We start from the raw sequence: 14,275 nt of genomic DNA, 5'->3' as shown, positions 1-14,275 counted from the left end.
TATATTCCGTGTCAATCTCAATCTTGACGTTGGCATTATAATCGTTTTGGCGAACGATGGAGCTATAAAATTAAAAAATATATATATATCTTGTCCGTGCTGTAAACCGTTTTCTAAACGACTGTGATTAGTGGCCAGCAAACGTGAAAAATTGAGCGGCCGATTTCATAATTGGAACACAAATATTGTAGTAATAAATAAGTATGTGTAAATCGATTCGTTTATTCGTTCAGTGACATAACGATTAATCGGTATGTTTGTTTTTTTCTTAAGTATAATTATATTAGAAATGAGAAATTAAGAGATAAACTACCTACATCCTGTTATTGTATTTTTGTTTGTTATCAAAAAACTCTAAAACGATTGCACCGATTTCGTTGTAAATTTAAAATTATAAATACGTATGTGAGGATGTGTGTATGTTGTGTACATATTATGTCTGTTAACTCTTTCACGCACTATCTACTGGACGGATTGTTATGAAATTTTGTACACGGGCAGAATATAACCTGGAATAAGACACAGGGTACTTTTTATCCCGAAATCACCACTGAAGCGACGCCCCGGAGCGCACCAAGTGAATTATTATAATAAGCAGCGAGTCATACCGACGTTGATAATAAATGCCTAATCATAAAAAAAAAACAAATTGCAACTTGTAATGTAATATGTTAAGGTAATATGTCTTCCCAAGATATATATCTACATCAAAAGTAGTATTATAAATACATTTCTTACCGCTTGTATGTTTATCAGAAGGCGCCATTTATTTTGTTACGTCATATGTCAAAAGGCGCCATATTTATGCATCTGTCAGACACAGCCAACAGACCAAGAAAACTATATAGGTAGATGAGGGACGAGTGCAAAGAACATATCACTCTTCCGTTACTGAGTGACTGACTGACAGACAACGTACAGCCGAAACTACTGGGCGTAGGAAGCTGAAATTTGGCATGTAGGTTCCCTGGGGAGTGTAGGTTAGCACTAAGAGAGGATTTATGGCAATTCTACCCCGAAGGGGGGAAAGAGGTGAAAAAGTTTTATATGAAAGTTTTACACCGTTGAAGTTAGTGACTTGAAAATTTGGATTTTGGTTGTTTACAACAAATTAATGAATACTTGTTTCATATTTTTCTGAAAATTAATTCTCAACCCATTCAAAAGGGGGGGGGTGAGAAATTGTATGGAATATAGTACAAATTACAAAATAAAAAGCTTTTCAAAATAAAATTAATAAAAATCGCGTTTCTATTGTGTGAATGCATTTATACATATTGAGGTGATTATTTTTTATTTACATGTATTTATCAATATTACAAATAGAAGGGGATGAAAAGTCGCCCACTACTTAATCCCCTACATAGCATTTTATTAATTTATTTGACGACCTCGGTGGCGCAGTGGTAAAGTTCTTGCCACTGAACCGAGAGGTCCCGGGATCGATTCATGATCATACACCGGTCGGGTCATGATGGAAAACGATCTTTTTATGATTGTTGTCTGAATTTTGTTTGTATTTCTAACGAATGAACTTAAAAACCACTAGATCGATTTTGATGATTTTTGGCACGGATATAAACTAGACCTTCTAGAGTATATCTCTCTCTTTCCCTTACCTGATCTTTCTAAATCAACCACCAAAATTTGTCTGAAAGTAGTTTTTTTACAAATATCAAAATTTCGATATACAGCCCAGTACCCTCTTAAAGTCAGATATGATTAATTCGAAACCTCATTGAATCGTTCACGAGTGATTGAGAAACAGACATACCAACATTAATAGCATGCACAGTAGCTCCATCTTATCTCGAAACACAAAACCCCGCCTTGAGCAGTCGGTAAATACTACATGTAGTTTGCTATTGGAATTTGAGCTTTAAGTGTGTTTACTAAAGCTCAAATTTGTGTGGAGATTATATGATAAGATGCTTCGTTGACACACATTTCATTTAACATTGTGTGAGTACTGTTAACAACAAAAGTGAAAATTATTTTTACAAGCTGTACTTCCATTTGTCCTAAAGAATTGAAATATATTCCACGTGGCTTCAGTTTCCACAAGAATACATTATTATGGCTGATAGTGCACCCGGGATTGGCCACCCAATGATAGAGCTCCTTGACGATTTTTGTCATGTCTTGAATGTAACAATCTGACGATGAATATTGTTGCGAAAATGTTCCTTTGTAAAAATAGATTTATGAAATTGCTTGCTTGATACATTGTACCTTTTTTTTTACTAAAAAAGATTTGAATATATTTCCTATTCCGACTGTAGTTATCTTTGGTTGTGACATCAAGAACACATTATCTGCGATTGCACGACTAGTTGTGAATACCAGTTGGTCTATGAGGAAAACGTGAAATAAAATGCATATCTGTCAATATAATAGTAAATTAATTCTGATATTAGTATTTTGTAGTGATCAAACTAAACTAGATTCGTAATTAAGTGTTTTATTTTCAAACATTAAGAAACAATTCTTTTAAATTTTTATTCGCCGTCGTAAATGTGACTGGTTGCAAATACAGTTTCAGATTTCGAATATATTCAAATATCTTTTTGTTTTATAAACATTTTTTTTTATTTCGGTTAGAACCATTCTTTTTTTTATGTTTATTACAAATTCGACTGTTAATTTTGTCAGATTTCACGAGTCCATGCTTCGACTTCACGATATAACTGTCGATGATTATAGATTGACGTCTGCACGTGAATTTTTTGACGAAAATAACGTCACGATAATACCTAATAATGTAGTAGAAGCCTTCCTTTTTTCTCAAATGTCTCTGTTATGTAGCGACTCTTTCGATTCCGCTGGATGTTTTTTTGAGCAAGTAATAGATTTTAAGTTCCAACTAAGAAGTTCGACATTTAGGGCCTTTAAGAAAAGAGTCGGAAAACGCACCCGTTTCGGTTGCTGGTGTCCATGGACTGTGATGTTTACTTCAGCCAACACGCAAGCTCGTCTACGAACGAGTCTATAAAAAAAAATACATAAAATAAAATAAAAAATACAAAAAAAAAACCACATATTAAACAATTTTTCGCTCAACACTTGTGGCAGCGACTGTACTGTTGAGTGATGAGTGTAACGTGACCCGAATGTACTTGCACGGGTCGCAGGTTCGTAACCCGGCCTACGCACTTTTGTTATTAACGCCATTGATTTGATTGTCAGTGATTACAATAATAGTATACGACTTATTGATATTTTCATTATAATATACTGGCTTTCACCCGCGACTATGCCCGCGTGAATTTCTCACAGGAACAGTTATTTTTCCTGGATGATAGGTATATCCTTCAGAACCTTCTCCGTTTAAACTACATGTATGCAAAGCTTCAAGAAGATTGGTTGAATAGATAAAGCGTTAAGAGGGGACGTACAAACTATTTGCAACTATAGTATTTTATTGAAACAATTGTGCCAAAACTTAATGAGTACAACCATATTAACAATATTCCAATAATTAATTGTGCCCACTCCACATGAGTGGGATAAGGTCAAGAAGAAGAAGATTCCAATAATTAAATAAATATATAATTTAAAAAATATATATTTGAATTGAATAATTTCTAACTCAATTTAATTGCACAATTACGTTACATTTCATTTCATTCATAAAAATGTTAAAGTATATTTTAAGCTAAAATATGTTTTGTCTCATTTTGTCAATGCAAAATATTTTAAATGCAGCTTAGCTTTAAAATACGCTGACAATGCCCTTTTTACGAACAATTTCAATTATGATTTAAAATTTTCTCTTTTCCTGCATCTCATTGCCAAAACCTTTTTAAAAGTTTTCACTTTTCGCCACGACTGTACCCATGATTTTATTGTCTAATCTCAACCATCATTAATAATGACAATTACTGTCAATACAGACTGTATGTAACAATAAATCATATTGCATCAAAAATATTAAATGGCATTGTTGTATCTGATTTTACATGACAATGTATTTGTGGGCCTCAACTCTCTCTCTCTCTCTCTTCTGCCGCAAAGCCGTAAGGTCAGCATCAGGAATATTAAAACCGGCCGCTTGTCTATCGTCAACCCTCCTTGGGAATAGAATAGAATCTGTTTAGACGTATTTTCAGCTTTGCCTATCGTGTCTATGCCTTTAAAACGACAAAATTTGCATGTACCTACCTATACAGGGTTACTGGTATCAAACACAAAACCTCCTAAAGACTACTTGGGACACTATCTAACGCATAACCTTCCAAAAGCGCATAAGGTACATAGAGACGAACATCTTTTGTTCTACGACTTTTGTCTAAACGTAATAAATACATAAAAAATCTTTTTTTTAGTTTCAATGTCGTTTCTATAAAACGTTAACTCTATATTCGATTCCGCTACTGTACTGTCTCGTGTTGCTATTACATAGAGTAAAGATGTGTAGAATCGCAAATTAGATTGTATTTTTTTATATGAAAAAAAAAACTACGAAACACGAAAAGTCGTAGAATAAAAGTTGCTTGTTTTGATGTACCCTAGTATTCTTTAGTAACCCTCTATAGCTTTCTTGGTCTTTGGTAAATGGCTGTATTGGCTCAGATCCCATTGCCAGAAAATGGTGTTTAATAATTCGATTTCCGAACATATCTTCAGGAGCTTGACATTCTCTTCCCGCCATTAAATTCACACATCTCCTATTTTGTCTGTGACAAAATTTGCATGCGTGTACGTAGACGCGTGGTATTATAAATCTAAGCTACATTGGTGACATTTGAAATATAATTATGTAGCCCTTATAAGCTACGTAATTTAATCGCTTAAATCACCTTTGGAACAGCCGGATCTTTATATAGGGTTGTCACTATAAAAAAATTTCAATAAATAGTGGGAATTTTAATATTAGTAGGAATGTATACCTATTTATGCATTATAAAACGTAAAATTTATATAAATTTGACTCAATACTAGAATACTATACTTTTGACGACCTCTGTGGCGCAGTGGTAAAGTGCTTGCCCCTAAACCGAGAGGTCCCGGGTTCGATCCCCGGTCGGATCGTGATGGAAAATGATCTTTTTCTGATTGGCCCGGGTCTTGAATGTTTATCTATATATGTATTTGTTATAAAATTTAGTACCGTTGATTTAGCTTTCCATAACACAAGTCTCGAACTTACTTTGGGGCTAGCTCAATCTGTGTGATTTGTCCTAATATATTTATTTTATTTTTATTAATAGGTACGTATAATACAGACTTACTCGCAAAAAAATACCATTTCTAAAAGATATTTAACGTACAGACATATTATAAATGCATGCATGTATGTTTAAATGTCTGTGGTTTGGGTTTAACGCAAGTGATTGAATGATCTTCATAATGAAAATATTATCAAAAATCATCTAATATAGATGGCGCCATAGATATACCGCTATTAATTAAATTTTTAGGTACGAGGTATTTGTTAATTCCGACTATACACCACGGGTAGATAAGTAATTCGCCAAACTTGCCAGATTCCGATATACATTGCTGGTTTTTCGTCATTCAAAAGTAAGTCTTGGACTCCGACGCTTAACGGCTTAGGAGGAACGGTCAGATGGAAGAGAGGTGATTTGTAACTGTTAAAAAAATCGTTAGTAGTCGTATTTGACAGGGTGATCGATGAGTAACACATATTATGTGATTGAAATATCGTGTACAACCCTGTATAATACGATGCGATAGAAATCGATTCCAATAAAATGCCCACGCTTAAGATATCTGCATATTTTCATCATCTGTACATTGCAAAATTTAATAAATACAATTTAGCATTGATAATTCTCAATATTACAATTTCAATCAATATAATAATAATATGTAGGTATGGACAAATCACACACATGAAGTTGGCCCCAAAGTAAGTTTGAGACTTGTGTTATGGGTTACCAATAATCAACTCAACGATTCTGTATTTTATAACATATATAAATATATTGATAAAAATCCAAGACCCGGGCCAATCAGAAAAAGTTCATTTTTCATTTTGACCTGACCGGGGATCGAACCCGGGACCTCCAGTGTAGCAGTCCGGCATGATTACCATTATGCCACGCGCGGAGGTCGTCAAAATTATCGAAAAAAGTAACGAAAACTATCAATATATTTCTCATATTGTTTCAGAAACAATACTGCAACGTGAAGACTGAAATTTGCTGCAGAATTGAGCTCTCCAACCTAGCTGGTGCAGCAGGACAAGAATCTCTAGGAGTAGGCCTTGCTACGTACCAGGGCAATGGCGGGCTTTTCGCGTCCAGCTCCGGCCAATCAGGACAAGGCTCCTCCAGCTCTGGCCAATCAGGGCAAAGCGCGTTCGGCTCTAACCAATCAGGACAAAGCGCTTTCGGCTCCAGCCAATCAGGGCAAAGCGCCTTCGGCTCCAACCAATCAGGACAGTCCGGACAATCTGGCGCCGGATTCAATGGCCAAGCTGGAACGTCAACGTCATCTTTCGAGGCATCAAGCTTCAACAAAAATACTTTTACGTCTTCCGGACAAAATGGCGGCAACTTCGGAGCTTCAGGACAAAATGGTGTTGGATCCTACGGTGCAACAGGACAGGTCGGTTTGGGAACTAAATCTGGAACTAATCAATTCGGAGTTGGAACAAACACCAACAAATTCGGTTCAAGCTCAGGACAGTTTGGATCGTCATCATCTTTTGGGTCAATTTCTAATGCAAACTCTGGATCCGTTAACAGAGAAACGACAGCTTCCGGCTTCGGAAGCCAAGGAGGTTTCGCCAGCACCAATAAATACAATGGTAACGGTTTTGCCAGTTCCACTCCTGCACCAAACCGTTTCGGCTCCACCGGCGGTTACAACGAAGTTTTCAAAACGACCAGCCAATCTAACTTCATCGAAACAGACTCATTCTCAGCTGGAAGCGAAAACACTGGAGTATTCAGACCTGGAGCCAGCGGAACTGGCCTTAAACCTGGCATTCCTTATCTACCCCCAGTAGATTCGAACACCCAAGCGTCTGTTTTAGTAACATCAACAGTTAGACCCAGGCCGACGACAGTCAAGCCCACATATTTACCTCCCTCGACCAGCGCTCCAGGATATTTGCCCCCTGATCAATATAATGAGGGATCCTTGCTTCTGGACGTCACGAGGACGTCTCCGAGACCGCCCGCGCCACCACCGCAGCCAAGTAAGTGTTACCAAATGTCACATTTTCAAAAGAAAAGTTTAATTTGGCAAAAAAACAAGTTATAGGTAACAATATGATGAAATAACAGTATGAGAAAGTTTACGAAATGGTTACCAACTCAGCTTTATGTTGTGGCATAAACCACAGCGCTGATTTTCAGCTGCGTCTGGAAATAAAACAAAAAAAAACCCTACTAATCCTATCCTAGTAATATTATAAATGCGAAAGTTTGTGACGATGTATGTGTGTATGTTTAGTACTCTTTCACGCAAAATCCACTGGACAGATTTGTTATGATTTTTGTTACACGGGTATAATATAACCTGGAATAACACATGGGGTACTCTTTATCCCTAAATTCCCACGGGAGCGAAGCCCCAGGGCGCAGCTAGTAAAACATATAATAAAATAAAATAGAGAAAAAAATAAGTTTAAATTATGATACGGCTACAATATTTTATTTACAATGTTTGTTTACAGTTATTTACTTTGTTTTGGTTCTGTCGATTTAGGTAATTAATCTAGATGATTAGTAAATAGGTTATAATTAATACAGCAGTACTAATATTAGACCACATCGGAATATAATCGAAAAAGGATATAATTCTTAGCAAAAATATTGGCAGAGTCAACACGCCAAGTAGAAGCAAACATATTCTTAATAATAATTGTATCGTTTTTTGTGTAAAAGTTAAAATCTAATTCCATTCTTTTGGAATTTTCATTAAATTCCAAGCATAATTTCATAGAATTTCAAGAAGTGGGCCCTCAGACCACACGCACATACTAACGCTTCCGAAGACATAACGTAGGAACTGATGCACATGCGGAAAAATGGGACGTATCAAGGTTTATTATTATAGTGTCCCTTCAAATAGCTATCTTTAAAAACGTACAATTTGATTTATTTTCAGTCGCGCAGTATATGATATTCGCAAAACATCGTAAGAGCAAGAGATTACATTCTCAAAATAGCGAATTTTTGCAATATGATAAATAAATAAATACATTAGGTCAAATCACACAGATTGAGCTAGCCCCAAAGTAAGTTCGAGACTCGTGTTATGGGATACTAACTCAACGATACTATATATTATAACAAATACATATATAGATAAACATCCAAGACCCGGGTCAATCAGAACAAGATCATTTTCCATCATGACCCGACCGGGGATCGAACCGGAGACTTCACGGTTTAGAGGCAAGCATTTTCCCACTGTGCCACCGAGGTCGTCAAAAAAATTAATTATATAAAATTATATTCTCAATAGAATATAATAAAAATACCACATTCTTCATAGCATTTCTCCCAACAGATGACCAGATACCAGCTGGGTGCGCGGCAGCTCTGAAGTGTACTCCCATTGAGTACTGCACCGCTGAGGGAGTGATGTCCAATACTACTGTCGTGCTCACCAGGGATCAGGAAGCCTATAGGGTCCCCCTTACTGTATGTATTCCTCTGGTATTTCATTCACACACTAGCCGTCGGCTTCACTCCGATAAAACCATATTAAATCAACTTGAAAGAGGGTTTTTGAGTTTATCAACTAACGAGACACACAGATGTTTATAATTAAATTTATAAATAAATACATATATTAGGACAAACAGACAGATTGAGCTAGCCCCAAAGTAAGTTCGAGACTTGTGTTATGGGATACTAACTCAACGATACTATATTTTATAACAAGTACATATATAGATAAACATCCAAGACCCGGGCCAATCAGAAAGAGATCATTTTCATTATGACCAGACCAGGGAATGAACCCGGGACCTCGGTTCAGAGGCAGAGTCTATTTGTCTATTTTGCGCAACGAGGTTTTTATTCCTTTTATCATGGATCGACAAAAAGAAAAGAATGCTCTTGTGAATAAGTTGTAATTCGGGATATATTGTCAAGATATTTGACCGAAGATTTATTCAACGTATGATTAATATTTTTACTATAAAACGAATTAAAAAAATAAGGCTTCCATTTTTCAATTTTTTGGGCACGGAACCTTAAAAATGAACTATTAAACAAAAGAAAAAGAATCTATCTAAAATGATTCTCATTCTATACAGGACTGCAAAGACCTGGAGACTGGTCGCATAGGGAAATGCTGCAGAGATCCGAACTACTCAGATCCGTGGCCGACTAACCTGATCGGCAAGTGGGTGAACGGGGTCTTCGGAGGAGACGATGGCAAATACAACCCGACGAAGGACAGGCAGGTGACGGCACAGCCTCCCGTCAATGGTGGTCTCACGCAGACCACATTCGGCAGGTGCGTTTTTTAAATAAAATTTCATTTTACAACCACCTGTATGACCTGTTAGTGCACCCAGGATCGGCTCCCGACGGTAGAACGGTTAAAGGTTACACGAACGTGGTGTTGCAACAATGGCATTCTCAAAAGGTTGATGCTAGGCAAGCGGTTTTTAAGTTTAATGGTTTATTTTTGACGACGATCCCGAGATTCGCGGTGTCACAGCCCCGAATGCAAGGAGAATAATGAGATGAGAAACAGAAATGAAGGCATCGAACATGTTTTTTTTTAAGTTGTTGTTATTTTATACGTATTTTCAAGGCATGAATTGGCATTATTTGAGCTTGCGTGCAACATCTGAGACATCATCTCCGCTTCTCATCAGTCTATATTGAGGTCAAACGTACTTCGTCATTGTATGTTTCTCAGAGCGTTTCGAGCGCTGCGCTCGCGCTGTCATTACAATTTTTCAAATTTTAACAAAGACAAGAATTAGTTTTACTAGATATCCGATTTTAAAATAATTAATCTGTATTGTACTAATGTCAATTTTATGAATGACTAGATGTTGCCCGGGGCTTCGCTCCCGTTGGAATTTTGAGATAAAATATAGCCTATAGCAATCTTGCATAATGTACCTTTCTAATGGTGAAAGAATTTATGAAATCGGTTCGGTAGTTTCGGAGATTACTCGCCTCAAACGTACAAACTCACAATCGCTTACCTCTTTATAATAATAGTATAACAGATTGATTTTGGAAATGATTCCTTGCTCGAGAAAATTGACGGAACGTAATGACAGCGCGGCCGCAATGGCCGCAACGCTATGCGAACCAGTGTTATAGAAATTCGTTGGCAATTTCTTAAATTTCCATTTTGTCCCTAGCTCCCCAAGGCCAGGCGTGGGCAAAATCAATCAGAACCAATTTGGAGTAGCTTCTCAGGCCCAGACGGGACAGTTTGGCTTCGGGACCCAACAAACTCAAGGTCAGTCTTACGATAGATTTTTTCTTAATACCTATAAAATGTTCCCTTATTTTCGCATAAATTATTTTGTCGTTTCCTTTGACACATCGGTTTTGGCATAATAGATCAATGGCGATTTTTGGCATATGGGTAAATGTGGCATAATTAACTTTTAGGTTAGGGTTAGTTAATCTTCGAATAGTTATTCCTAAGACCGTTATGCTTAAAAATCATTATGCCATAATACAATAAAACTATGTTACATTATACGGGTTAAATTTTTATGCTTATAAACAGAGATCCAGCAACAACATACCCAACAACTGTTGGGCAAAAGCATCCCCACTCTTTTTCCATGTATCCTTATATCTGGTATTTTCCGTTGATCTCTAGTCAAAATCTCTGGTTTTCAACGTAAACATGCTCAATACTTGACTTTAAAGGTCACAAACATTCATAAACTTTATAGGCTAATTTCTCAAATCAACATACAATAAAACTGTTGAGAATTAGCGATAAGCCGATGAAATTTGCACCAACAGATATGTTTACATATAGCATGTATGAAGGAAGCTTGTTTATAGAAAAGAGCTGACGGCTTCCAAACGGGTAAACACATATTCTTCCAATCATAGCTAAGAAAAATCTCGATTAAATTATCTTTTAAATAAAAAAACTAGGGCAAAGTCGGTTGAGCCGTTTAGCTTCTATAACACACACATGTTATATATCAAAGAAAATAAAATAAAAATAAAATGTTAAACTTATACCCTCTTCGGGAGTTAAAAATACATTTCTGTAAAAAAAAAATATTTCTCCCAGGATCCCAAATATCAGCCACTACAACCCAGTTCAACCAGAACAAGAAGATTGGAGAGGCTGCGATCACGGGTCAAGGTCAGGGGGTCAGCTTCGGTCAAGGTCAGGGGGTCAGCTTCGGTCAAGGTCAGGGCGTCAGTCAAGGTCAGGGAGCCATCGGCATCAGAGGCGGCGGTCAACGAATCAATGAATTTTCTAGTCAAGTAAGTAATACATTTTATGGATTGTGTAGTCTAGATTTTTTTACGTTTACTTTGTGTCCCACTGTTGGACAAAAGCCCCACCTTTCTGCTTCCTTTGTGGTCTAAATTAAAATTTAATATTCTTTATAATACACATTAAAAATTCAAAATTCTTTATTCAATATAGGATGATATACATCACTTATTGACGTCAAAAAATACTTAACAAAGCGCTGGTGAAGAAGAAGCGGCGCAACAAACTTCACCGCAGCCTTTTCTCCAAGGACGTCAATAATCAATCAACAAATTAACTATTATTTCCTATAGGTATTAATATATTCTCTCATTTTTCCATTTGATACAAAAAAAGGGAAAAGTTATCTAAAAATATGAATGAAAGGATTGGTCAATGACGAGGCCAAGAACCAAGCAGGTCAGAGTTCCAACAATGTCCAAGAGTACCGCCTTCTTATTTATGCCTTAGTCGCCTTGTACGACATCTACGAGAAGATTACGAAATGTTCCTATTATAGGGCAGAACCACACGCCACATTTTATTGAAACCTATCATTCTATTTATCATTTTTGTCTACACAGAATACGAAAGAAGTTGCATTCACGGGACAGCAACAGGGTCAAGGTTTTGCCCAAGGTCAGGGTCAAGGGTTCATCCAAGGTCAAGGTCAAGGGTCGTACCAAGGTCAAGGAGCTATCACCACTCAAACTGGTGGTCAAAGATACAACGAATTCTCTAGTCAAGTAAGTATATTGCGTTTTAAATATGAGAAATTGTTGTCTTGTAACTTTCATTCTGTGTTCACGTAATTGTTTTCTCATTGTAAAGACTTATTTTTAACGTCGATTTTAATATGTCGTTGATATAATTTTGTTATTTTTAATGATTTTTGTCTCCAAAATTGTGACGTTACATACAAACTCCTTAAAAAATTTTGTTTTTGGCATTCGAAATAAACATCACAGTTTTCTGGTCATATTTAATAGCAGACATTTGGTTAAATCAAAAATTTGATTGAAAGGCTATTTCATTTTATAACACTCAATGACGTTCAGCCAAATCGTTGAACGTTTCATTCAACAACAACGCTAATTGTCCTTCATTCATTCAATTGAATCCCGGCGATTAATGCGCGGGATAACCTTCCAATTAAATGGTTGATTTAACCAGACATTTGGTAAATAAAGAAAATATGACTAAATAATAATGTTATGTCTCTTAACTACTTGAGAAAGACTTGAGTTTATTTACAGTCATTTTTTCCCTCAACAGTCAAACCAGGTCAATAGCTTCCAAAGTCAATCGAAACAAAACCAAATCGGTCAACAGAGCCAGAAGAACGGTTTCCAAGTCGGAGTAGGCCAAGGTGTACTGACAGGAGTCGGGCAGGGGGTGATTCAGGGTGGTGGCTCCATAGTCACCCAAGGTTCGAGATACGATGTGGAAAGCCAAAGCCAGTATTCAGAAAATATATACAGGGTGTTCCTGCAGCAGTATCAAGCAGGAGGCACGTGTGGAGTTTTGAATGTAAGTATTTTATTTTTACATGCTTTTATATTTATCTTGCGACCTTGGCTCGGCTGCGCAGGTCTGTGTGCTGCGAGGACAATACTAGCTTTTGCCCGCGGCGTCGCCCGCGTTACTTATGCGCTCATCTCATAAATTATTTCTGTCGATATCTCGTATCAATAGCAATGTATCGCGATGATACCTGTGCCAGATTTTAACTTAGACCATCCGCTATATAACTGTGAACCGCATCAAATTCTATGTAGTAGTTTTTGCGTGATTCGCGACCAAGATAAACAGACAGACAAAAATTCAAAATACTAGCTTCAGAGCTTCATAAAAAATAAAATTAAAGTCTTAAACTTCCATTCTTCGATTGGCCAATAAAAGAACCAATAAAAGGGCTATAAAAAGAGGAACAGGGAAGTAACTTCTGCATTTATGATCTCATGCAAAGTATTACACATGTCATATGAAGATATAAGGTTACACATATAAATCGAATATTTTATACGGCACTTTAAAACACATAAAATTTTGTAGCCTTGTTGATAATCAAGGTTCATGATCACGGCTTTAAATTACGTAGGGAACAAATGTCTCTGTCTATGCCGCTCCCGCCCGGCCCTGACAGAAGGCAAACCCAAGAAGTGCTGGCTTGATGTCGTCAAGGATGATATGCACGACAATGGTCTGACAACTAGAGATGTCGATAATCGTGGAAAGTTGAGGAGAAAAAGCGAATGGGCCCTGGGCTCCGTCGCTCAACAACAGCTGAAGAACAGGAAAAACTCATTACTCTTTTTCGAATAATAAAGTGGGATAGATTTTTTGAAAAACGTAAGAGTAACAGGAGGATAGGAAAACGCGGACATACTTTTTTCGGGCCAGAGATTGCTTCGGTTTCATAACCAAAATATCATATATAGAATTTTGTAAAGAATAAAAATTGTGCCAGAGTGTTTCAAAGGCGTTCCTTTTTACGACATATTTAAAATCCAGCAAATATTTTTTGGAAAAACTACAAACTATTGGACATTTAGGAACGACCACTGCTGAGAAGAAATGCCTATAGAAACTCATTTAAACAGTTTTGATCCCTATCATGCCAGAAGGGCTTACCATTGTGTTGTGTATCTTCTGTTTTTTATATATGAATCTAATAAACATACTAGATTTATTTTATAGCAATTATCTTATATTCATCTATGTCATAAAAAGCATTGTGCACTCAAGTCAATCAAATAATAAACTTAATTATGTAAATCAATTCAGTTTTTAATTAACACTTGATATTAAAATGATAATTTTGTAGTCTGGAGATTATGTTTTATGGATCTTATTACACAACAAAGTA

The 14,275-nt window shown here is 36.5% G+C and overlaps 1 protein-coding gene across 1 annotated transcript in view; it reads left to right on the top strand.

Moving 5' to 3' along the window:
* Positions 1 to 14,275, top strand: part of LOC128681721 (mucin-19-like) — a 71,794-nt gene that overhangs the window by 33,676 nt on the left and 23,843 nt on the right. Inside the window, exons 3-9 of the mRNA XM_053765845.1 lie at positions 6,136 to 7,168; positions 8,488 to 8,621; positions 9,242 to 9,444; positions 10,313 to 10,413; positions 11,215 to 11,414; positions 11,991 to 12,152; positions 12,682 to 12,936. Of these exons, the coding sequence (XP_053621820.1) occupies positions 6,136 to 7,168; positions 8,488 to 8,621; positions 9,242 to 9,444; positions 10,313 to 10,413; positions 11,215 to 11,414; positions 11,991 to 12,152; positions 12,682 to 12,936 (2,088 nt within the window). The remainder of the gene's footprint in view (positions 1 to 6,135; positions 7,169 to 8,487; positions 8,622 to 9,241; positions 9,445 to 10,312; positions 10,414 to 11,214; positions 11,415 to 11,990; positions 12,153 to 12,681; positions 12,937 to 14,275) is intronic.

Source organism: Plodia interpunctella, chromosome 28 (assembly GCF_027563975.2).
Source record: "Plodia interpunctella isolate USDA-ARS_2022_Savannah chromosome 28, ilPloInte3.2, whole genome shotgun sequence".
Classification (NCBI taxonomy): domain Eukaryota; kingdom Metazoa; phylum Arthropoda; class Insecta; order Lepidoptera; family Pyralidae; genus Plodia; species Plodia interpunctella.
Note: the sequence above shows the minus strand (reverse complement) of the source record. Positions and strands in the feature narration are given on the sequence as shown.